The sequence below is a fragment of the Acipenser ruthenus genome, chromosome 1 (genome assembly GCF_902713425.1).
Source record: "Acipenser ruthenus chromosome 1, fAciRut3.2 maternal haplotype, whole genome shotgun sequence".
Lineage (NCBI taxonomy): Eukaryota > Metazoa > Chordata > Actinopteri > Acipenseriformes > Acipenseridae > Acipenser > Acipenser ruthenus.
Window position 1 is genome coordinate 92658843 of NC_081189.1, and position 25306 is coordinate 92684148.

At 37.0% G+C, this 25306-nt stretch overlaps 2 protein-coding genes across 5 annotated transcripts in view; one reads left to right on the forward strand and one right to left on the reverse strand.

Annotated features, from left to right (window-relative positions):
- The window catches only part of LOC117421038 (INO80 complex subunit B), a 39005-nt gene extending 35869 nt beyond the window's left edge, over positions 1-3136 (forward strand). Inside the window, exons 3-6 of the mRNA XM_034034906.3 lie at positions 703-898; positions 1746-1864; positions 2024-2190; positions 2352-3136. Coding sequence (XP_033890797.2) covers positions 703-898; positions 1746-1864; positions 2024-2190; positions 2352-2828 — 959 coding nt within the window. The 3' untranslated portion in view covers positions 2829-3136. The remainder of the gene's footprint in view (positions 1-702; positions 899-1745; positions 1865-2023; positions 2191-2351) is intronic.
- Positions 3137-3908: 772 nt separating this feature from the next.
- The window catches only part of intu (inturned planar cell polarity protein), a 33549-nt gene continuing 12151 nt past the window's right edge, over positions 3909-25306 (reverse strand). For 2 of the 4 annotated variants that reach the window (XM_034034209.3, XM_034034208.3), the window contains exons 4-16: positions 20113-20322; positions 14553-14671; positions 14074-14163; positions 13572-13649; positions 13104-13293; positions 11705-11758; positions 10817-10879; positions 10378-10599; positions 9453-9962; positions 8871-8965; positions 8073-8262; positions 6786-6943; positions 3909-6462 (exon numbers count right to left, since the gene is read on the reverse strand). In XM_034034209.3, the coding sequence (XP_033890100.3) occupies positions 6351-6462; positions 6786-6943; positions 8073-8262; positions 8871-8965; positions 9453-9962; positions 10378-10599; positions 10817-10879; positions 11705-11758; positions 13104-13293; positions 13572-13649; positions 14074-14163; positions 14553-14671; positions 20113-20322 (2091 nt within the window). In that variant the 3' untranslated portion in view covers positions 3909-6350. Of the gene's footprint in view, positions 6463-6785; positions 6944-6973; positions 7318-8072; positions 8263-8870; positions 8966-9452; positions 9963-10377; positions 10600-10816; positions 10880-11704; positions 11759-13103; positions 13294-13571; positions 13650-14073; positions 14164-14552; positions 14672-20112; positions 20323-25306 lie in introns of those variants that run through there. The other 2 variants (XM_059032253.1, XM_034034210.3) reach the window with 2 other exon arrangements.

Genomic DNA, 25306 nt, shown 5'->3' on the forward strand with positions numbered 1-25306 from the left:
GAAGCACATTACTGGAGTCAGATGTGCACCAGATCCGATGGGCAATAATACAATGCAAGTTTGATATATATATATATATATATATATATATATATATATATATATATATATATATATATATAATGGAAATAAATTGATATAAAACGTTTTATTTCAATACGAGCACCACATTATCACAATGTAACCGGGCGGCCATTGATAACGTAACGTTTAAAAATTGCAATAAACATCTGGTCGTTAACGAATACGGAGCAGATAACAATTATTGCAAAAGAAAAACCAAACAAACAAAAAACAATTTGCAATTCAGACTCCACAATTACGTTTAGTTTTATTTGTGTTAACTTATTTTTTAGATTGTATTAACATTAAAAAATATCGGTTGCCTGCCTGACTGCAGTTACGTGGGATTGCCAAGTTTTCTTCATTGGCTCACAACTTGCAACCGGGCTTGCGTGACAGAGTTTTTTCACATTTCGGTCATATTTTATGTCTTTACAAACACATATTATATATTGCCTTTAAATACAGTGCAAGACCAGAGGCAAGCACGTTTTGTAAAATAAATAAATAATAAAAAAAAGTCTTGCTCCAAAGCTTGAAAAAGACCAGTGATACAAATATGAGAGCCGTTGCTTCCACATACATATCATGATTATAAAATTAACTAAATATGACTAAATTGTGTTTCGTTTTATTAAGGAGATGGGGATGAATCCGCTGGACACAGTGCACACAAGAAGAAGCATAAAAAGCACAAGAAGCATAAAAAAAAACACCACCAAGAAGAAGGTGGACACAGCTTCCCTTCAGAGGCACTGGAGTCAGATTCTGGAGTTGTTAAACCTCAGCTAAAGCTAAAGATCAAACTGGGGGGGCAGACCCTAGGAACTAAAAGGTAAAGTTGGTGTAATTGTTAGGCTAAAACTAAGCTACGGTCTTAATTCGTGTCTGGCTTGTTAAACGTGTGTAACAGTAGCACACTACAGTTCCTGTATCTTACTGCAATGGTTTGTCATCTCCATACAGAGCTGACTCCTACAGCCTGCTTCCCAGGGTGTTCCTGACTCTGCTATAGCTCTGGTAGTAAATGACAGCTAAACAGGACCATTATCACCAATTTCCCATGACTGACACGTACACAAATTGGAGAAATACAAATGTGAAGTGCCTGGGAACTTTATACATAAAAACTGTAATGTGCTGAGGGACCAGTTACCTCATTGCAAATATAGAAACTAAGGACAAGGAATACATTTATTTGATAATCATATTATATAGTAGACATATGAATTGCTAGTTCAGATAACCAGGAGTGTTATGAATGGTTTTCGCTGTAACATTATGTGGCATTTTACACATACTGACCTAATATTGGGAATGACCAAGTAGCACCTGACATGTTTTTGTTTTTGTTTGTGTAAGTGCAGTGTTGAAGGTGAAGGATTCTTCTATTTTGGCCACTGTAGTCTTTGTTGCAATATGTTACACACATCTCCAGATGCAATCCTTTATGACTGCTTTGCAATCTCTGTGAATCGGTCCTTCAGTTTTCCCCATGATTGTTGCAAATAATTCTAACACAGCTTACAGTTATTAATTACATGACATGTCACATGACCATATACATTTGTATGCATTGCATCGTCAGAGATTTTCCAATTTCAGTTGCATTCTCTGTTTTGGCTAAACTGTGTATAAACGTCAGTTTAAGTTAACATATTTATTTGTGCTTTTTTTAACAGTGTTCCAACATTCACAGTGGTTCCTGAGGTGAACCAGTCTCCATCCCCATTAATGATAGTGGATGATGAAGACGAACCTACAGAAGGGGTCCCCATTGAGCAGTATAGGGCCTGGCTTGGTAAAGATGTTCATATGTTTTTGTTTTCCAGTGGGATACAAACAAAACACCTTCATAATTATATTACAATATATCCTAGTTTTTGTGTTTTTTTTTTTTAAATAAAATAAAAATGTAGTTATGATTCTTGGTTGACCACAGAGTTGTTTGCCATTTTAGATGAAGACAGCAATCTTGACCCCTTGCCTGATGTGGACTCTGAGAGTCTCCTGGGAGTCCCAGAAGATGAGGAGGAGAAGTGGCTGGATGCTTTGGAAAAAGGGGAGCTAGATGATAACGGAGAGTTGAAGAAGGAGATTGACGAGTCTCTGCTCACTGCAAGACAAGTAAGGGGTGTATGAGGTTAACAATAGTACCATTTAGTGTACAGACTATTAGCTTAGCTCATTACTTTTTTTTTCATAGGTGACAATTGTCTCAGCTAAAACATTGTAGTAAATGTATGATTTACTAGTTTTAGATACTAAATCTGACTTTAATTTCATAGAAAGCCCTTTTGCACAAGCAGCAGAGCCAGCCTCTCTTGGAGCTGCCAATGGGTTACAAGGAGAAGGAAATGACAGAGGAGATGATGCAGAAGAGGGAAGAAAGGGCTCGGAAACGGCGCCTGCAGGCAGCAAAGAAAGCAGAAGAGAACAAAAATCAAACCATTGAGAGACTAACCAAAACCAACAAAGCTAAAATAAAAACAATGAGGGAGAGAAAGTCCAAACAGTCCCAGTGTCCTATGGTTAGATATATTGATTCCTTTAAAGGAACTACCATATCTTACCCCTATGACGTTGCTACACCTACTGTGGCAAAACCATGCTCTTTACCCACAGCTGTGCCTTGTGGGGTTTCTGGATGCCTAAATGTGAAGAAATACTCTTGTTCAAAGACTGGAATTCCCCTCTGCAGTCTTGAATGTTACAAAAAGAATCTTCTCATACAAAGTTTTGGCTTAAAAACAAGTTTATTGTAATGGACACCCACTGTGCTTCCAGCTGTATATTATTTTGCAAAGTAAACAAGCTGCAGTACTTGTAATGTTTCACAAGAGAGAGAGAGACATAACTTTTTTTTTTCTTCAGAAAACACATACTTGATACCTACCTATTGCTGCAGGATTTGTTCCTTTAACCTCCCAACTGGTGTTCCAAAAGGACATTTAATATTTATTTTTAGTGAGATATTCAATTATGTAATAATAAACTTGTCATTAAAAAAATGTACTTCAGAATCACTGTAAGAAAGCAACCAAAATAAATAATTGTATATTTATAAGCATGTCATGTTTGGTCAAAGTTCCATGTTTATTTTTAACTTAAATTCTTACAATTAAACCAAAAAGGTTAGTAAAACACACAAGCTTAACATTTGTGCCAGAGTACTGTTTGGTTTATAACATGCTATCCAGATTATATTTTCCCTATACAGGGAATATATAGGGAAAATATAATCTGGATAGCATGTTATAAGTGCAGATTCCACATTGAGAGGAGACAAATCTATGAAAGTAAAGTTAAACACAAAAATCAAACTATAACATGCGTTATTTCTGGAAATTCCTAAGTTATTTATTTTTACCAATTAGTACCAGTAATATACCCCCATTCAACCCCCTTTGTAGCGTCCCCATTTCTCATAGGATGTAATGTTTTCTAATCTGCACATCATGGACGGAGTCATATTGCAGTGCAAATTGTTTTGTGTCATTTATTTATGTAAGTACATGCAACTGGTAATTTTGCAGCAGATTTGGTAACAAATAGAAAGAAAAAAAAAACATTGTGTCAAAGGTACTGTGACTTATGAGTTCATATAAATTTATATATGCAAGATTGTCCAGTCAGTTAAAAGTAATAGTTTGGTGTGTGTCGATATTTGTTTATTGCACTCCCTTTGGGCCTACGCATTGTATTCATTGTATTCATTTTAAGTTGCAGCTCAGAAGTAAAGGTTTCTAATACAAAATATAGTCTTCCGTGTAGTGTGGCACTGCGACAGGCTGGCTGCAGGGAGGAACTCAGACCAGAGAGAGAAACACACAGACAGACGGTGATGATGAGAAGCTGAGTGCAAATGGTAGCACTCAGCGTTTATTAACAAAGTAAAAGGTTTTAAAATAACACAAAAACACAGGACACGGCACACGTCGCCAAAACAAAAAGACAAACAAAAACGGACTAGACAGACAAACACGGTGAGCAGATATTTTATCTTTCTTTTTAACTTTAACTTTACCTCCGTCTCCAATCCCGTTCTCCACTCACCGAACACCCAACCCCGAGTGAGTCAAACGTGCATCTATATATACTGTTGTGCTGTATTCACTTGAATCCCAGCACGTGAATTAATTACGTGCAACCTCGTGCTCACATATTAAATACTTTAAATGCACGTGAAGTGATGTGCAATCCCGTGCCTAAATACAATTATACATTCTAAATAACTCGTGCTGCACACACCCATTTATATCCCGTGCAGCCATCTCTATACACCAACATTTACACACAACACGTAACATATAACACAGAAATGCACACAAGGACGGGGCACATTGCCACAGGCACTTAAGAGTAATTAGTGCTGTGGAGGTGTGTCATAGTATCACACAGTAGTATTATTTATTTGTGGTCATATAGAAGTGTAACATGTAATAGTGGTTAATGCGAGTTATTTGACTTGGGTGACCTTTTACAAAACAACTTGGTGCCCCTGTAGCGCACTGCTGCCGGGCCTGTCCCTATATTTTGACCATTAAGATGCACTTGAATGAGTTAATGGGGAATTTGGGGTTTAAAATACATCCTGATCTTGCACAAAAAAGCTTATTTTTTTCTAAAAGTAATACAAAACTATTTATGGCCAAAAACAAGAAATAAACAAGTGCAGACAGTTATTTAACATGCTGTGTGTGGCAAAGTTGTTTTTACATTTTTTACCATTCCCTTTAGAAGAAAAGCTTAGTAAATCTGGTTTCACAGACCTTGACAGGCACAATCTTGGACTGTCTAATGTTACTTTGGGTAAGACAGTCCAATATTATTGCTAACCGGAGACTGAAAACAGCCATATGGGTTTTAGTAACATACACATCCCATCCGTAACTAAAACCTTCTCAACGTCTTCAACGGATATCAAAACCTACATATCCCCCTATTTTCCAAGTCACATTTTTACAGACTTTTTTTTTGCAAGACACAGAATAATATTGATAATACAAAAATATATACTCACAAAAAAGTAACAACATTTTAGATGGTTGCCTCCCAAAAACTTTAATAATCTTACAAAGATTATATACTAAGATTAGCACTAAAACACAATTTTTTTTTTTGTTGAAAGTTGAAAAATATTAAGATCTTTCACTTGGAGTATATTTAGGGATTATGGTTTTTGGTTTTAACCGATAAAAACTGATAAAAACAACCCAGATAGAAAAAAAATAAAAATAAATCGGTGTATAGCCAATAAATACCAGAAAAACACTGATAATGTTTACTCAGTTCACGTTGACTTCACCCCTTTCCCATTAAAAAAAAAAATGTCCCGCTTTCCTGACTTGTATCTATCATTGATTTGTTTCGAGTAATTTAAACCCACTCCAACTACTGAGTGGCAGCAAATTCCTACATTTCTATTGGTGATTTAAAAAGAGATTACAATTTGAAGGCTTGTTCGTGGGATTTAAAGATATATTACAGTTATAGGGAGAATTTAAAACAAAAGAAAATGTCTAGACACAAAAAACCCAGAAGGATGTGCCTGTAACCAGACATATTGTGACAGAAAAAAAAAAAAAAATGCCCAAAGAATTTTGGAAAGTAAGTATATAAAAAGCAAAAGCCCTGAAAAAAATCGATTTACATGAAACGCGAAACTAGCTATTCAAAAAATTAAATTAATGAAAAATGAAAAACAAAAGCCCTAACTATATTTAATTGGCGAATCAGCGATTGGGTGTCATGCACTACCCTGTAAACTGCACTTAAAATATATGATCTTTTTCACTTTTATTCTGTAGATACAACCAGAACCTCAGAAACACCAATTGTAGATTATAAGAGGCTGCTCTTAGATTATATATATATTGAAAAAAGAAAAACAGAATATTGTGGCTAGTTTTAAGCATGCTCTTAAAAATGTATTGCTTGCTTTACTGACTTGTCTTATGACATCCCTGTCAGTGAGATCTTGTCTTGGAAGGCTCACCTGGTGTACTTGATAGTTTCTTACAATTTTTCCAGCAGATACAATTCTGCAAAAGTATACACGGTACATGATACACAAAAACGTTGCTAAAGCACTCTCTTTTTAGAAATTATTTTTATACATAAATATATACACAACATCATAGTATACTGTATAATTAAATAGAATATATAAATCTGTCCTCGTAGGTCCTCATGACATAGATACATCTTACGTTACAATTTCCAAAATTAACAAAAAAGATGAAGCGTTAAAGTAAGGGTGCTTCAGTTCACAAGACATGTTTTCTTTACACAGCCAGACCGAATGAAAGTTTGAATGCCAGCTCCACTGGAATTTCTGCTACTGAGTCATGAAAGCACACATAAAACTCTTGAGGGACTGGATCTAGAAACAGCCTCCTGCAACACAGAGAAAGTTACAGTAAGCAAAGTCACACAGGGGAAACCAGATTCAGTTGAACTGTGACTGGGCTTAAACTCAAGACCTTTGGTTGGTGTTTTTCTCACTATTATATAACACTGCTTTGTGGTAGACAAGTGCTATAAAACAGCATTGAAGATAGTAGCTTTATCAATGTGCAGCTGAGAAGTCTCAAACATGCATAATTACGTAAGGAAGAGTTTCCTGAAAACTGACAAATTTCGCTCCATCAGATAAACTGGAGAATTACTACCCCAAGTATCTTACTCTTTTCAATGATTTATTAAAAAAAAAAACTTACCCAACCACCCAGTAGGTCATTGTGGGAGGTGGTTTCTTTTGGTCGGTCCAGTTTTCAGGTCTGCACTGGAACAGGACCCCATGCTCCTTAACATTCCCAAACCCAGATGAATTAGTTATTGGAGATGAATTCTGAAAGCCATCTATATTTTTCTTTTCCTAAAAACCCAGAAGTACACATAACTACACAATAACTGTAGGTGGGTTACATTACTGCATTTATAATCTTTAAATTACCTATAGTTAAAAAATGATATAATGCTGCTATAACTCAGTTATAGAAAAAGCTCTGCATCCCCATGAGAAAACCAAACCAAATCCAGAGAAATTATTTTTCTCCTGGCGAATGCTCCCAAATTAATGTTGACAAATATATTCCCTAATTGATTTATGTCTAGGCTTGCTACTATTTGATTTTTATTTTTTTGCCAAATCGACGATTAATATCAGTGTTTATTTTAGAAAGAATTTACCTTTTTTTTCAATCTTTATTTTTCAATTCAAGCAGAGAATTGGTGAAATCGACCTTTATGCTTTAAAAAAAAAAAAAAAGAACTAACTTATTATTCGGAGTCTGAGGTCTGCCCCTCTCCTGCTTCAGCACAACTGGACTCAGAGTCACTGGAAGGCAAGGCAGACGGGCCAGCTTTGTCCTGCCACGGAGACTTCAGCCGTCACTCAGGGTATTGTGCACAATACTCATCAAGTGTTTTCCTCTTGCGCCCCATTTTCAAATCAAACTAGTAACTGTCACCGTATACCTATAGCAAAATCTTACCTACACCTTAACCCGCTAATAAGGGACCGCTAGCCATTCAGAGCAGAATGGAGACGGGACAGACAGCAAGTATAAAAACTACACAAACTAGAGATGATTTCTAAATGATTATTTTTGGTAATAAAAATAGCGAGCGGTTTTACCGACGTTTATCACATATACATTTATTTCAGTCAAACTTATTTTTTTTTTTTAGAATTCGACATTTAAATAGCAAGCCTATGATGTGTGATTAAAAATTTTTTTAAAAGAGTCAGCAATATGTTTAAAAATATAACGCTGGAATGTGGACCAGAAGGGACACAGCAAAAGTAACAAAACGTGTTGATGTAAACAATACAGGGTGTTCTGTATCACTTCCAGTGAGAAAAAACCAGACCGTTATACCTATTTTTCTCTCCTCATCATGCTTGTGTTTTTCTTTTATATTAAATTATGGTATTATTTCTCTATCATGTCACTGATTGTAATCCTTCCCCGATAACAAGTATATAACAAATATAAAATCACCTTTCCAAGGAGGGTCTGTTGAAACACGGATCTGATGGAAAGACAGCAGCGATGGAAGTTCTTTATTAGCTGTGGGTGGATGGAGCCACTGAGCTGTGCCACTTCCCTGTGTGTTGGTGTTATAAATATTCCCTGAACTGTTTCCATTGAAACATAGTGAAACAGTGTATTCTCAGAGCCAGATGTAAGTCTGCAATATAGCAAAAACAAAATTCTAGTAGTACAGCACATCGTTTTCAAATGATCCCTTAATGCGTTTGCAATTCCCCTTTTATGAGAATGTATACCACTCATTAAAAATATTTAAGTACAACTACTCTATCTGCTTGTCCGAACATCTGTTGTTCAATCCCTCTCAAGTGGACCCTCTTACATTCCAATAGATAATATAATTCGCTTCCTTCAGGCATATTATTTTCCTCACCACAATACTGGATAGTCCACTACATAATGATAACAGTGAACTTAAATGCCCCCCTTTTCTTATTATTATGTATCTTAAAATCTTTACAATAGGGGGGGGGGGGGGGCGGAGGGGGGGGGCAGATGGACAGACAGAAAGATTCTTGTAGAGTGGAGTCCATGATAAGGAAGAACAATCTAATTTGGCCCAATACATAATGAGAAAAAAGTTCTGGAGATATAAAATATTATTTTGCTATATTACAAAATGTATAAACTGATGTTCAGACAGCTTTCGCAGGAGGGAGGGTAGGTTGCAAGAACACGCTTGTTCTTGTTTGTTCTTTCAGGTTGTTCCAACACATTTCCCTTCTGAACTGAAAACCCCCCACTTACTTCATGGTGTTATACATTTCCTCAGTCTCTCTTTCTGAAAGACTCTTTTTCAAGGTTCCTAAGTAAAAGGGATTAGGATGCTTCTTCTTTTTGCTCTGTTAAAATAAAACAAAATAGTGTTCTATTCATTTTGGCAGTGTATTTTTTCTGCTGCATTTGTGCTTGTCTGACTGAAACAATTACAAGGATTTGCATCAGTAAATTTAAAAACAATATAAAATATATGGATTAAAATATTGGCTTCAGAATAGAAGACATTATATTCCAACATTATAAATAAACATGTAAAACATATACTGTAAAAAGAAAATAATGATGTACATAATCAAAAGGACTGAAGAGTTAGATCTGTCTGCTCAAGGGAGAGCTTGTCTACTGCATTTACACATTTCTGTAATCTACTGTACCCACCGTGTCGCTGGCTATGGGGCTGTTACAGTGTATCAATAATTTTGTCGAGAAGTTAAAACTTAACTACATTGAAAATACATACTGGTAACTGGGTGGAACAAAATGTAACAAAGAATGGATTTAAAAAATGGTCATATTAAACTGTCCAATGAAGCTGGTCTCTGCCCATACCTTAAATATGTTTCCACTTCCTCCACTTCCATCAGATGCACCAGAGCCCTGGGATTCCCTGCGGCCAAATTTCCTAATAGAGTCAGGAGTGGCGTGCGGGCTGATACTGGCACTGAAGGAGTGGTTGTCTCCATGGCCTTCACTACCGCTGTCTGAAACACTGAGGCTTCTCTGAGGACTGGCCCTACGGTTCTTAAGTGTGGACTCTCCAAACAGCACCCTTTTACTCGTTGGAGACGTGGCCTTCAAGGAGCTATGCAGTTTACTGAAGACAGGGGAGTTGGTGATGCTTTCCAGCCTCTCGCGTGCTGAAGGAATGAACCAGTCAGCACCTGACAAACACGGTGTGGGAGGAGCAGCGAGTCTATCCTCTATGCTGGTGTCTAGGCCCTCCAGCTGAAGTAGTGTAGCTTTAACCTGGTCGACATAAATAGAGTCTGGCCCAGGGTTTCCAATGGCTTTTGATGCACAACCTCCAGCTTCTAGCAAAACACACAACATAAAATGCCTCTGTAGAGAGAGAGATAACAGCACATAAAAACATAAGTGGTATTTGAGAATATCTCTTTACATCTTTATACAGTATTCATAGATTGTATGTGTACAAAATACCTGTGCATTCTGCTCTAAGTTTACATAATTGCATCAGGGGTTCTCTATATAGTGTCAAATTAAAACAGAAGTGTGAAATATGTGACCCCGACTCGCAACCGTGACATATAGTCATACGCAAAGACAGACGGACAGTCACCTCCTTATATCCCCAGATTCTGATACTTGCAATAAATTGTGCCAAAAGATACACTATAAATTGTGAAAAGAGAGAGGATGAAAAATCTTTCCTGAACATGATTAAAAACCAATCAGTACACCTCAAAGAAATTTATTTTCCCTATAATACAGTATTAAAAAGATTCACATTTACCAATCCAACAACCAGCAGAAAATATCTTGCTTCGGGTTCCAGGAAACCTTCAAGAACCGGTTCTTCGCTAGGGTGACACTGTCGCTGTGGAAATACCTCTCGCCATATAACTAGCTGGCCAATCCTCTGCTCTGCTGCCAGTGGCAAGAGGCAGTAGTGCTGACAGTAAAGTGCAATGTCAAGGAGGTTCTCCTTTGGTAAGTGATTTCCTATTAAGTAACCCTGAAGCACAAACAAAATAGTAGGAATTCATTATCTATATGCATAAACATGTTTGTGAAGATATCAGGTTTAAAACAAGTGTATTGTATATCCTTTACACTTTTAAAAGTTGTAGAACAATCACAGTCCTTGCACAATACCAGTTTGCATAATCCATAGTTTGTTGGTGGCTTTCAGTTACCATTCTAATGGCTATTTTAGGTCATGGCAACCTCACCTTGTAAAACAGACACGTGCCCAGTATCGTGTACAACCGCCTCATGCCATAGTAATCCTCAGACTGAAAAGAGAATAACAACAACGTTAAATTCCTGCCATTAACCTGTTTAAGTAACATAAGACCAACACTTAGACACAGGATCGATACTACAGAAGAAGCTTGACTGTTTCTTTATTTTTCTGAAATGATGCCTTTAATAATTCAGATGTGAACATCTAAGGACCTATCTCTTTCTTTTTTATTAGTTTACAAGTGTGTAACATTTGATAACTTCAAGACCTTTGCTGTTTAAGTCCAATAATAATTAGCCAAAACTTTCAAAAAGTTTGAACTTGTTACTACACAAGTAATTTTGCCTTAGCTACATGTTTCTGTACAGTTTAATACAAAAAAATGTGTTAGTTGCCAATTCAGTAGTACTCGGCACAGAAGAGACATTATTGAAGATATTAAAACTACTGACTAATATTATTTACGTTAGTCAGTATTTATTTATTTATTTACTTACTGTAACGACTGTAAAGGTATTTATTTCATGTCAAATAAACAGAATCAGTTTGCTGGACATATTCTTGGGCTGGTAAAATATTATTATTTGTTTATTTAGCAGACGCCTTTATCCAAGGCGACTTACAGAGACTAGGGTGTGTGAACTATGCATCAGCTGTAGAGTCGCTTACAATTACGTCTCACTCGAAAGACGGAGCACAAGGAGGTTAAGTGACTTGCTCAGGGTCACACAATGAGTCAGTGGCTGAGGTGGGATTTGAACCGGGGACCACTTGGTTACAAGCCCTTTTCTTTAACCACTGGACCACACAGCCTTGCATAGATGCTCCACATATTGGAAATCAAAAGCATGTAACTGAAAAAAGTATTTTTTACCATTTCTCCAAAATCAGCAGCTTCAAGATCAGACAGAACTGTGTCAATCTCCACCTAAAATGCAAAAGAAAGTTCCTGTTTTTGTGTGTGTGTGTGTGTTTTAATCCCAGTGTAGCCATTCTGGCAGACAAAAAGTTTGACTAGTTGTCTCTAAAATATACATGACAGAATACTGTTATAACTTCAACAGATATTCAGTTGGCATTACAATATTTACTTTTCCATTAACAACTTCATTTTTTGAGGCCAGGAATGTTAATCTTGTTTAAGGCTGCCAAGGATTGCATTCCAGCTGAGTTATTAGAAAAATCTTTAGGTCTTTCATTACAATTTTGTTTCTATGGAAATCTGTATCTTCATTGTTTCACTTTTACATTTAACATAATAAAGTCTCTTCTGATAAAAAAATTAAAAAAAAAAAAAAAGAAAAAAAAAAAACATTCACAGGAAAACAGCTAAATGTGTGAGCCTTTCAAATCGATTTTATTCATCTACATTGTTAACTACATTGGCATGCATTTAAATAAAATAGGAATATCTTTAAATACTGTAACTGCAAATGCTGCTAATATTATAGATTAAACATAATGCAATTAAAATGCTTATCAGTGAGAATGTGGAGAAAACAGAATTCATTTCTCAATTATAAAAGGTTTGTTAATTTTTTTTGCGTGCATTTATAAAATGTAATTACTGAAACTGCAGAATTTCTTTAAAAAAGTAAATTAAGTTTACTTACGACAACTTTAGCAATGTCAAATATATGACAGTAACTACTTTTAAAACTGTACATTCCTGATTTGTATTGAAGTCCAAAACGCAGATTTTAATTAAAGTGGAAGCAGTAGTAACTAGTGCCCTGCAGTTTATGGTTAGGGCAGAAACTGTATGAATTCCTACTCACAGCTGGATGTCACGTATCCTCTGCTATTTGGCTGAAAACATTTAGCATAACAGTTACAATACGTTTCAGCTTGCATATCATTTGTATATCAATACAGCTGTAACAATGTAACAGTAGATGGCAGCATACAACAAGAAAAATAAATGAAATTGCATATAGCCATCGCTATTAGCAGTGTAAAATATATCAGGATGAGTTTGAATACCAGTCTGCCACGTACAAATTAACCAGTGCCTACACATACAGAGGGTTCCTTAGCATCTTGGACTACATTAATCTATAGGCTACACATCTGTATAAAACTGTTTTTTTATGGGACAATACCCAAATACAATCTGCAAGGTCAACAGGATGCTATGTGTCTATGAAAAAAAGTTTTAAAGCAGTTATGTTCACAGAATCAGTGAATAAGGGGCCAAATTGTAAAACGAGGACTCAAAATACAAACAGAAAAATAATAACAACAACTAGGTTGTAGATTATATTTCCAGTTACCTTTATTTCTTGTGGTAAAGTAAGAAAGCGCACTGCAGGTAAATAATCTAAAAATAAGGCACTGGAAATGCCATAAAACTGAGAGCTGGGATTAGCACTACAGTTCAATTTAGCAGGCTGGATCAACTGCTGGAAGAACAAGCTGAAGAAATGGTCCAGTCTAGGAACATTGTCTACTTGACAGAAGGCACTAAATGGAAAAAAAGAGACAAAGCAGCACAGAGTTATTTGGTCAGTCATGGCCACACTTTACTTCAAACGCAACTGAGTGCCACTAAAAGCATACAGTTATTATATAAAATATTGCCATATATAAACAACAATAACAAACCATTTTATGATGAATGTACAGTATTATCAATTTGTCATGCTAAAAATGATATAACCATGCTATTTTTTTCTTAGTAACTTTTAACACTGATTTTATCCGATATCAGTTTTAAGGAAAACTAGAAAAAGAAAACGTACTTGTCTAAAGAGCCATACATAACTTTCAGAGTCCGGACAGTACCCCCAATCACGTTTCTTAGTTGTAAAAGAGGAACCCTTGAACACCAAAAAGAATGCATTGATTAACTATCTCACCCATCAGGAATAAAATGGCAACTAAAAGTAAAACAAATACAACAATGCTGCTATGTTCTTAGTATGTACATATATATATAAAAAATATCATGTAACTTCCTTTTGTTCGTTGTTTACATATTTATTTAAAGGGGTTTTTTTGTGTGTCTAAAAACTTAAAAAATGTAAACTAATGATAAACATAACAGCCCTTATTGTTATCCACTGAAATTGAGGGGGAAATCTCACAGTATACATAATTACAGTACATTTTAAAATGCTCAAAACAGTTTTGAATTGAATGATTTAAGAAGTGTAACTAGTACAGTAGTTAACTTACTTACAAAGTGCTATTATAAGGGTATATAAATAAAATCCCTTTCTCAATCATACAAAGGAAACTTACTTTTCTGAAGGGAGACCAACAACAAGTAGATTATCACCTTCTTTCCAGTAACCCACATGGACAAGATACTCATTGAGCAGCATTGTTGAACTATAAAAAGCAGAAATACAACATACACATTGTAATTACATTAGTTTAGTTTCATAATTGGTTTTGTTATAATAGGCAAATTTGAGAAAGAATTATGAAATACAGCTCTGACCCAAATATAAGGCTGTTATCTAAAGAGTTTGGTCTCTATAGTCTGGCAACCAAAAAGGTCACAGTTACTACACATTTTGCTTAAAGAGGTTTATATAACCTGGCAAAAATGTTTACAGGTGCAGATATACATGAAAAAATAACTAAGCAAATTCAGGACATCTGTCTTTTTGTAACCAGCACTAAAATGAATTGAATTAAATCACAGCTTATACTATCACTCTGCATTTTAGCCACATCATTATGACAGAAACCCTAATAAAGAGGCTGTTTTCTACCTGAGGACTTGCCCTCCAGTAACGTTCCCCAGCATGTCACAAAGCGTCAGAAATATGCCCCTCACTCCTTTTAGTTTGCGGGATGCTTCTGATACTGGATACTGGTACAGAATTTCTTGCTACAATAAAAGCATAAAATGCTGTTTCATTCTGCAAGTAACAGATATATACAGTGCCTATAGAAAGTCTACACCCCCTTGAACTTTTTTCACATTTTGTTGTGTCAGTGTCTCTACACACCATACTCCACACTGTTAAGGGGAAAAAAGTTTTTATTGAGAAAAAAAATGATATATTAAAAATACAAAACTGAAAGATCATACGTCTCCACCCCCCTGAGTTAATACTTGGTGGAAGCACCTTTGGCAGCAATTACTGCTGTGAGTCTGTTTGGATAGGTCTCTACCAACTTTGCACACCTAGATCTGGCAATATTTGAACATTCTTCTTTAACAAAACTGTTCAAACTCTGTCAAGTTCCTTGGGGAGTGTTGATGGACAGCAAGTCATGCCACAAATTTTCGATTGGATTTAGGTCGGGGCTCTGACTGGGCCACTCAAGGACATTTACCTTTTTGTTCCTTAGCCACTCCAGTGTAGCTTTAGCTGTGTGCTTTGGGTTGTTGTCATGCTGAAAGGTGAACTTTCGTCCCAGTTTCAGCTTTCTTGCAGAGGGCAGCAGGTTTTCTTCAAGGACTTCTCTGTACTTTGCTCCATTCATTTTCCCTTCTATCCTGACAAGTGACCCAGTCCCTGCCGGTGAGAAACATCCCCATAACACGATGCTGCCACCACCATGCTTCACAGTAGGGATGGTGTTCTTTGGGTGATGCGCTGTGTTGGGTTTGCGCCAAACATAATGCTTTGCATTTAGGCCAAAAAGTTTCATTTTAATTTCGTCAGACCATAAAACTTTTTGCCACATGGCTACAGAATCTCCCGAGTGTTTTTTTGCATACTTCAAACGGGATTCAAGGTGGGCTTTCTTGAGTAATGGCTTCCTTCTTGCCACCCTACCATACAGGCCAGATTTGTGGGGTGCTTGGGATATTGTTGTCACATGCACACTTTGACCAGTCTTGGCCATAAAAGCCTGTAGCTCTTGCAAAGTTGCCATTGGCCTCTTGGTAGCCTCTCTGATCAGTCTCCTTCTTGCTTGGTCATCCAGTTTGGAGGGACAGCCTGATCTAGGCAGGGTCTTGGTGGTGCCCAACACCTTCCACTTCTTAATAATCGTCTTGACCGTGCTCCAAGGGATATTCAAGGCCTTTGATATTTTTTTATACCCATCCCCTGATCTGTGCCTTTCAACAACTTTGTCCCGGAGTTATTTTGAAAGCACCTTGGTGCTCATGGTTGAGTCTTTGCTTTGAAATGCACTACCCAGCAGAGGGAACCTACAGGAACTGCTGAATTTATCCTGAAATCATGTGAATTACTACAATTTAACACAGGTGGAGGCCACTTAACTTGGTGTGTGATTTTGAAGGCGATTGGTTACACCTGAGCTAATTTAGGATTGCTATTACAAGGGGGGGTGGACACTTATCCAACCAAGCTATTTCAGTTTTTATTTAATACATTTTCTACAAATTTCTAGAATATTTTTTTCACTTGGAAGTTGTGGGGTAGGATGTGTAGATAAATGAAAAAAAAACTATTTTAATGCATTTTAATTCCAGGCTATTCCAGGAAAATTTTGAATGAGGGTGTAGACTTTCTATAGGCACTGTAGCAGTACAAAAATTAACCCAAAATGTTACAACCTTGTACTTGATTTATTCAGAATAGTAATTACTAATTGAAATGCAGCATGGCATTTTCCCATGGGATAGTACATCAGCACAGTTTTACAGCTAGAGCACTGAAACGATGAAAAGGTCAGGTAACTTGACCAAGACCACACAGGCTGGGATTGTGTTTTAACCATGGTGCAGCATTCCAAGTGGCAGCTTCAAAGCCCTACGAAATCGACAGAAATTCTGTTTGTGGGAGAAGAACAATGTCAAGGAGGACAGCTAGCTGTCCTAATGCAGGACATCCTAATTCAATATTTAATCAGTAGCAGTGCTTGCATTCGAAACCCAACATCTTTTGGCTCTCAGTACTTTTGTGTTACCAGTGATGTACAGTACATAGCCATCTTAAAAAAACAAAACAAAATATTACTAAGTGGCCTTTTTTTTCTTTTTTAAAACAAAGGCAAAACAAACAGAAACTGCAGATAAAAAACAGGGCTTACATGGTAAATCTGTTTCTCATATGAAAACAGAATGTTTGTTTGTGAAGAGTAGGGTTTGTTTATGCATGTGTATCTTCGAACAAAATCAGTTAAACTCGGTAAGGCTAAGGAGTCTGCACCCCAAAACTGTTTGTTAGACTTATGTCAGTATCACATCTGTTTCAAAGCACTGGAGAGATTGCATAGTAAATTAGTAAATCCCTCATTTCATGAACCTGCTCAATGAGTCTAATTCAGTTTGTTTAAAATATGGCCTTGATTACATTTTTTATGTTACAATGTAATCATTTGGTTATTATTTTTATGATAGTTTTAGGTTGTGTGAATTGGTGAGAGTTTCTGAATTGGTTCACTGTTTCTTTCATGATCATTTAGACACACTAGTACACTTGCATGACCTTGAGACACACCAATGGCTGATGCCACTCAAGCATTTAAAATTCAACAAAACTGGTTTTAAGCTGCATGACTTTGGATTCAGAGCCAAAAAGTGCTTCCAGATTTTCACAAACACTGTAGAAACATATTATTTTGGGAGAACTATGAACTAAAATAATTCAAATCAACAAACCAAAATTGTAATTTTAAGTATAGTATTTACTCAGGACATTTGCCTAGTAAAGTCTACAGCTCCCAACATGTGATTTCTGAGCCTCTGTCTCTGATCCATGTTTTTAAAACTATATATTTTTACATTAACTGGTGTAGGCTTATAATTTTTTTAAAAAAAGGTTAGGGCTCTGGACTCTTGACCGGAGGGTTGTGGGTTCAATCCCTGGTGGGGGGTGCTGTACCCTTGAGCAAGGTACTTTACCTAGATTGCTCCAGTAAAAACCCAAATGTATAAATGGGTAATTGTATGTAAAAATAATGTGTAAAAAATAATGTAATTGTATGTAAAAATAATGTGATATCTTGTAACAATTGTAAGTCGCCCTGGATAAGGGCGTCTGCTAAGAAATAAATAATAATAATAGTTTTTTTTAAGAAGAACATTCTCATTGGGAAGATGCATAATGGGCTCATTATTACACAATGCAAAATGTACAGTAGAAATTGAAGTAGAACTTTATTACTTAAACAATTACATAAAACTAGATTATGTATTCCAGCAACTAATATACACATGCTTAAGAACAGTTTTTTTAAAATATTCCTCCACATAAAGCTCCAATCTGGACAAACCAGCATTAGTGCCTAATAACATTCCAGCAATGCAAGTCATGCAAATACATTATTTTCCTTCTTTATGATGAAAGGCATTTAATAGCCAACTGATAATTGAACTGGCAGGCAACCCTGTGTTTATCCGACTCTGTGAGCCCTGTCCACAAAACAGGGGATTTATTGTCTAACCCTCTCAGTCTGGCTACTTAAGAACGAAACAGACTTTAATGAAAGTGAGTGAAAACTCTCTTCTGAGACTTTTACAGAACTCTTTGAGACTTAGAGAGTATAACCCCATGGAAACAGGATACTAAACAATTCAAAAGTCCCCCAGTATTCCCTTGCATCTGTTCAAGTTACACTCTAGACCAGCAGAACCAAGTAGGAGTTTTCTAAAGCAAGCGTTAGCATGTCACGTCCGATTGTACGGGTGAAGCAAATTCTAAACTGGACGGAAACAACAGAGCTGTCCTTTTGCTGGGATGGGTGGAGGGGGGGGGGGGGGGGGGGGATCTTAAGATTTGCTTTTGCCCCCCTTGCCAGCTCTCACTACCCAGGATTTTGAATCAGAAACAAAAAAAGTCCTGCAGTCCTTTGAGATTTAATTACAGCAGAGCTTTACCATTGAGAAAACCTTTGACAAAGCACAATTCATTTAGAGAAAAAAAAAAAAAGGAATTGGTACTCAAAATAAGAGGACAAAAGAACTTTTCAAGCCTGGGTCCTTTCCTAGTGCTGGGAATGGCATCTGTATAATGGCCCTGCACAACTAAATGTTAGAAATTGACTTGATGCTTGGAATTTAAGATCAATCATACTGTAAGTGTACCACATAATCCGGTTGCAAATGCAAGTGAAATATGTGAAATGTGTGTTTTCCTATGCAGCTATTTGAATGTTCTGGCTGCAAAGTATTTAGCATATTGTGCCCTTATATGTCCTTGTTGCACACACAATGATATTGCAGTACTGTAGAAACCAGGAAGGCTGCATAAGAAAACCAGTGCAAAGATTTGTCTTTATTTATACAACCTGTGTGGGTGCTTGTGATCAAAACAACTTGTTTCATCTAGAATTTAGTTCCCTTCTCTTAGAACTTCTCTTCTCTTAGTAAAACTCAGAATCCATGTTTTACAGTATATGGGGATTCAATCTTTTTAAATGTGTCACTATATATCAGAGCTTAATAATTATAGATGTGGTGATATTAAGAGGCCCTATGTCTTTTCATAGCCAGTTAAAATAGTTCACTGCTATATTCAAGCTTAGTTTATACTATTTGTGTGGTTTACGAATAAGTATAATATAATAAAATATAATTTAATATCACTATTAAATTCGTTTCTGTAAAAAGCATAAAATGGGAATATAAAATACAAGATTAGAAAGCTTTAACTTCGTAGATTATTTTTGTTGTTCATCCATTTCTTTTAATATGTTTGTGTTGTTGAAATATACAGCATTAAGTACAGTGGAACGTACTTCTGGAAGGGCGGAATGTTGGCGGAATGGAAAAATGACATAAAACATTAAAGGGCACACTGCTGTTAACAGGAGACTCTGGCATGCCCAGCTTGTCTTTCATATGATCAGGAAGACGTGCATTTAGTTTTATACACTGAATCAAGCATGTTGTTCAACAGTTCAATACAAGACTAACAATTGCCACATACTGCACATTTTATAGTCAAAATTACTTATTTTGTGGGGTGAAAAATGAGTGATTAAGGCCTGTACATGATTGATTCAATTGTATCAAATTAAAATTGTCATGTTTCAACAACCCACCATACCAATTCTGGTGAGAATAGGATGACCAAGGGTAAAATTTAGAGCTTGTGTAATTTCCACAATTTTCATGTTTTCCATGCATAGTTTTATTGCTTAAACCAAATTTTACAAAAACTGTACCACAGTGGCACAGTACAACAGGGATAATCTTCATCTGGAGAAAGCTAGCTTTAAAATGATACATGATGTAGCCGTGTGGCCAATGGGTCCATTAAGTCACCCTAAAACGTACCCCATCTGCTCAGCTACATACTCTGATGGACAGATTAATCACTTATAAGAAACATCTAAAGTTAATTGTGCTGTGACATACATAATCACACTGGGAACTATAAAGACTGGAAATTCAGTGTCACCTACCTCTTCTTTTAAAGGTTCCGAGTCCAGTTTTAGGGACAAATACATAATTATATGAGGAATGTTTCCAATTGCCATTTGAAGCTCCACTGCATCTTCGCCCCACAGAAGTTTCACCAGATTACTCACAGGCTGTGGCTGCTTATTGAGGTTACGTGATGTGGAGCCTTTTCCTTCAGCATTGAACGAGGAGGTTTCTAATGTGAGCTTTACCTGTAAAAGAAAAGTAATATTTGAAGTTCTAATTAATAATATTTAATTGACTGTGGAGAATTTTTTTTTCAGTAAAGTCATATAGCAATAAAATACGTTTGAATAAAGTTCAATACTGGCCCATAGGAACTCATTACTAGCAAAAACAAAAGTCCACTTTTTTAGCTTCATCGTGCAACCTTTCAGTGAATTCTGCACAGTTTTAAAACTATCCTGAGCTCCAGTCTGATCATGGTGTATATTTTAGTACATGTAGGGCTGTATTCTGATCACAGCGCAAATGCGAGTGCAAGCGTGAATAGCGTTTGCCCCCGATTCTGCGGCGCATAAATGGAGCGAAGACGTAAAAAAAAAAAAAAAAAAACTGCTCTGAAATGGTATTCTGAAGACATGTCTTGTGTCGTTATTGAGCACCTGCCCCATCGCCACGGGTCGGCATAAATTTCGGGGCGTGGTATCATTAACATATTTGCCAAAGCGATTCTGATGACAGCGCAATGGGGTCCCAAATAGACAACTGAGCACTGTGTTAAGACCCGCTGAAACCAGGTTTATTTAGTGGGGCAATCAGGAACTTTAACAATTGAACACACTATGAAAAGTATATAGTCCTGGGCTCCTGAGTGGCGCATCCAGTAAAAGCACTCGCTAGAGTGCAGGATGCGCTCTATAGCCTGGACGTCGCGAGTTCGAGTCCAGGCCATTCCACAGCCGACCGTGGATGGGAGCTTCCAGGGGGCGGCGCTCAATTGGCCGAGCGTCGCCCGGGGGGAGGGAGGGTTAGGTCGGCCGGGGTGTCCTTGGCTCACCGCGCACCAGCGACCCCTGTAGTCTGGCCGGGCGCCTGCGGGCTTGCCTGTAAGCTGCCCAGAGCTGCGTTGTCCTCCGACGCTGTAGCTCTGAGGCGGCTGCACGGTGAGTTCGCAGTGTGTAAAGAAGCGGGCGGCTGACGGCACATGCTTTGGAGGACAGCGTGTGTTCATCTTCGCCCCTCCCGAGTCAGCGCAGGGGTGGTAGCGGTGAGCTGAGCATAATAAAATAATTGGGCATTTCAAATTGGGGAGAAAATAATAAAAAAAAACTAATTGGCAACGACTAAATTTTTGAAAAAAAAAAAAAAAAAAAAAAAAGTAAATAGTCCTAAGTAGCAACTGCATGCGCTTGGACTGACATAGAAAGAGGAAATCAAAGAAAGAAAAGTAAAAAATAAAATAAAAAAGAAGCTTAGATGACAAAACCTAAGAAACTAACAATATTATTCATGAATTAATAATAAACATATACAGTGCACTCCATTTATAAGAATCACTGATATAAGAATCAACTGCATATAGTGATCAAAACCACTGGGACCAAATCATTCCTATACTAACCAGTGTAAAACAATCCGCTTATAAGAATCATCTCAGGGCAAACTGACTACATGTAATACGGTACTTGATCCAGTGCAATGACGTGTACAGCCAATAAAGCTGTTTTTGAATTTGATCACATCTCGTGTGATTAGGCACGTACGCAGCGTAGATACTGCAATGATGCAGGAAACACTGCCTGCACCACTGCATTGTACAGGTATGTTTTTTTATGTTCTTTGTTAGTGAAAATTTGTTTCAATAAAGTGAATACACATTCATTGAATACATACTGTGTTATTGTGTGATATGCATGTAGAGGGAGCCGGATTGCGGCGCATTGAGGAGGAGGAGGAGGGGGCGGGGGGATTGCAGAGCTTTGCATCTCCGCTTAATGAAAAACTGTGAGATTTGCATTGCAATAGAAAATAAGTAAGCCACAGTTGCTTAAATGCAGTGGTAGTCCTGACAGTAAACTATTGTATTGTAATGTAATTTTAATTCAAAAGCCATTACACATAACACCGCACGGCAGTTCAACTAGGCACCCTCACGAGACGATCGCTTCTCAAGTATACTGTAGTAATCGTGATCATATCACAAGTTGCTTACCCACGAGGATTTGTTTTGATGTATTGTCCTCAGTGATTGAGCACCATTGACATTTGTATACTGTATTTAAACTGCTGATGCACGGAGGCGCTTTTGCTAATTGTAATGTGACGTGGCCGAGGGCAGTGTAAATGATCAGGCTGGAGTCTTGATTTACAGTTTAAAACCGGTGTTGGTTTTATTTTTCTTACAGTGCGGTGGGGAAACAACCGCTATTAAAACAAACAAATAAAATAAATAAACCTAGCTTTCAGTTGGCACTAACTAAACAATACTTTGTGTGGTCCCTGTGCATACATATGGGAACTCATAACATCTAGTGGTCAACCCATTACACTGCTGGGAACAAATCTTTCATTCTCAAACTAACATATTGATTCTGCAGCACTTCACCACAGTAATCATATTGGTCCACTTTTAAGAATCAACCGCTTATAAGAATCAAATCATCTGGGACGGATGTGATTCTTGTAAAAAGAGATACAATGGAGTACTACATTTATTTTCATGGCAATTATTATAAGTGAAAATATTTACATACAGTACATGGAGAGCAACTTAACAGGAGAGCCACTTCTGTACCTGTATGTGTAGGTCTGAAAGCAACTTTATTTAAGCATATCACAGTAACAACACAGAAACGTTGCATCTCTTCTTAAGCCAGGAGAAAGAGGCTTTGACTTTATGAACACACACTGTGAACAAGTAACTGAACAAACAGCATGATCAGGATTAACACATACTGCAGATAACTAGATTATTTTAAATTACTAAAACATTTTATTTGATATATTTCGTGAATAAATGTTAGGACCTAACGGTATCTTAAATACTCGGTTGGGCTCTGGGAAATATTCCATGAGATAAGCCCTGGTTATATTGAAACTCTACTACATTACAAGCACAGAGGGAACGTGATGCGGCACTTCCTGTCCTGCTAGAAAATGAATCAGCTGCTGCTCCTGGTAGACAGATCAGGGAGGGTTGTAAGTATTTTACACTTAACATGTAGTAATGTCAATGCCATGAAATAATGTACCTTGTATAATTATCATTAATAATAAATGATTGCCCTATGTGCCTCTCCCTCTTCTATTAATATAGCAATCTCCTGTGTTGTGAAGCATGGTTTACGTATTCGGCGAGTGACCTACCACTTGCTGTTCTGACTTGCACGGTTTTCTCTTGCTCTGTGCTACTGCCAGACATGATTGCCATTTCTACATTCAAAATCGGAGCATTGCGGTGACGCAAGCGCATTCTGTCTCTAAAATGGATTGAGGGCTGGCCTTGATTGGATAGCATCAGAATCACACTTTTGGAGAAGCCACTCCCTGCTGGGCAGACTCGATTGACTTTAACCACTGCGTTTGCGATTGCACTCATTTCATCAGAATAGAGCCCCTATTGTTAAATATAGGTTACTGTCCTGATGAAAGCTTGTTACTAGCAAGAATTGTAATGAATGGAACAAATTATAGTTCACATAGTGACCCAGATAATTGAATGTAGGAATGATACTGCTATATTAAATTATCTGTCTGTACAAACATACAATATAATTTAATAAAATAGGAACTGAACACATACAAAAGCAATGCAGACTGTCAAAGAGTAGAAATATTTAAGGGTATTAAGTTGTAAATCTACGTTAAGTCAGTTGCATCACTTGCTCTAAGCAACCAGGATTTTGTGTGTATCCCTGGTACAAGAAGCATTTTTTCCATACATACAGCACTCAATTAACTTGTACTTACTTTAACTTCAACCCTTCACTTTGTGGTTTTAATTAGCGACACAGAAAAACAAACAATAGCTTTTTGTGCTTCATGAAGAAAGTACTGCTGTTTGATGGCATGTTATATTTACAAATCAGCAAAAGCTCAGCTGCATGTGTCTTTTCTCTCTTTCCTGAAGTACTGTTTCATTCTGCAAGTAACAGATATATAGCAGTAAAAACATTAACCCAAAACTTGTACTTGATGTATTCAGAATACTCTTATGACACCGAACAACAGATGCGGTTCAATATTTGAAAAACCTAAAGATTCAGTTCAAAACAATGACAATCTGGCAACGTTCCACAAGCATTTGTACTGTAAGGAGTCAAGTCGGCATTTCAAACTCTAAATACTCAGTGTGCATTATACATTGTTATGAACAGTGGAAATGAAGGTATGGTAGGACAAACAGCAGGACGCTAATTGCAGTTCTCTGCATATTGTAAATCAAGCCATCTCAAATCAGTGGCAAAAAGGAACAGTTAGAAAAAGATATGCAGTATAGTACAGTTCTTGCCAAGGAAAAGTCAGCAATTTCCTTAAATGTTGTAATCACTAGGTTTGGAAAATCTAAATTGTCAGTACAGCGGATACATCAGCTTGAAAATAACTTTTTTTTAATCCCACAATTTTAAAGAACACTCTGTTGATCTCAAGCGTCATACACACATGGCCTGCACTGGACAAGCGGACAATGAAGTTATTGTGTCCTTGCTCCAGCATGAACTAGCCATCTTTTTAACAATAATGGTATATACACCACCCACTCGATATATTGCAGGTGTCGGGGTCCAATACAAATCCACTATATATTGAGGGCCGCGATATAGCGAGAGACACATAGAAAAACAAATAGGTTAATAACAAATACAACCACTCCCTCAATCGGGGGATGTCAGGGTCCAATATAAATCCTCTACGCAACCTGCTTTTTCTCATTTTTCAGCACACAGTTTTAATTTGTACTGCAGATTCATCAAGTCATCAACTTATGTCTCCAATTAATTTCATGAATCTTCCTCTCCTTTCTCAAATGCCCAAACCAGCTGCATTGAAAGAATCCATTCCCAACATAGCAGGCTTTTTGCTAGGGAGCTGACATCACTGCCCTGTGACTTTTGCTGGTGCATTTCTTAAAAAAACACGCTTCAGCAAGTAGATATTTAATTTGCTTTGTGTTATTGTGCAATGCATGTGTATATGATAACAGTATGATATTAATGCTTTGTTTTTAATTGT